The 1,013-nt window shown below is 45.1% G+C and overlaps 1 protein-coding gene across 1 annotated transcript in view; it reads right to left on the minus strand.

Moving 5' to 3' along the window:
* The window catches only part of LOC119582067 (cell wall protein DAN4-like), a gene marked incomplete in the record, with an annotated part of 2,536 nt that overhangs the window by 1,242 nt on the left and 281 nt on the right, over positions 1-1,013 (minus strand). The window contains 4 exon segments of the mRNA XM_037930307.1: positions 1-182; positions 369-445; positions 557-687; positions 802-930. Coding sequence (XP_037786235.1) covers positions 1-182; positions 369-445; positions 557-687; positions 802-930 — 519 coding nt within the window.

The following is a 1,013-nucleotide window of genomic DNA, read 5'->3' on the forward strand; positions in this document are numbered from 1 at the left end:
CGATGTGCCCGTCGCGACACAGGCAGCGACGCTGAAGGGGAGGATCTGGGGCACGCAGCCAGCCAAGGAGATCGTGACGGTTTCTGTCGGATGGCTGACGGTGGCAGTGACCATGATCTCCCAAGCTGTATTGGTCACTACTGTCAGCAAGCCGATCGGCGGCAGAAACTCGATGATGCGGCCTGAATTAATGGAAAGACAAGGGGTAATTAAATGTTTGTCGAAAGTTATAATGTTTTTTCTTTCTAGTTCTTATGTTTGTGATGGCAATGGTTTACTGCTCATATCGTCTGTTGTTCTCAAGATGGGATCTCAAGATATCCCATTTTTACTCTTAGGCGTATTACTAAAACGTATTTGTGACTTACCATGATCAATTACTTGACCAGACTCGAAAGACGGTTCAAGGTGGTCTACTGCGCGGGCTTCAGGTTGTAACTCGTACCTGAGACGGAGAAGAAGTTACAAAAAATACCGGAACGTGGTTTTTGCAAAGATAATTTGGTTTACAGTATAGAAGCTATTGACCAGTATGAGAAGTATGAAATTCCTTTACCTTTGCTCATTAGCAGTTGGGACGAAAGCGAAGAATCGGGCTTCAGCTCTAGCGGAACAGGTGGGCAGGTTGGAGGCGGCAGCTACGCACGTTGCTAATGTGGTGATTTGTGTCTCTATTGTCCGAGTTACCTTGATATATCAAGAAAAAAGTGTTCAAACGAATGACAATAATAAGAAATGCTTAGCTATATTCGTAAGGTAGTAATACTAGAAGAAGACAGAGTACACAGATAATAAACTCACTGTTGCTGTGCTGCTGAAGAGGAATGTGGTCCCGCCTCTGACGGCAAGACCAGGCATGACGGGGTTGACGAAATGGTCCTCCTCGGGGACAGCAGACACTGCGCCCACCAATACCAAAGCCAACAGCAACTAAAGACATTCAAGTTGTTAATAATTTTGCGTACAACAGAGCCTTTACCGACGAACACTATACATATAATTTTCGTCGGGTA

The sequence above is a fragment of the Penaeus monodon genome, chromosome 15, assembly GCF_015228065.2.
Source record: "Penaeus monodon isolate SGIC_2016 chromosome 15, NSTDA_Pmon_1, whole genome shotgun sequence".
Taxonomy (NCBI): Eukaryota; Metazoa; Arthropoda; class Malacostraca; order Decapoda; family Penaeidae; genus Penaeus; species Penaeus monodon.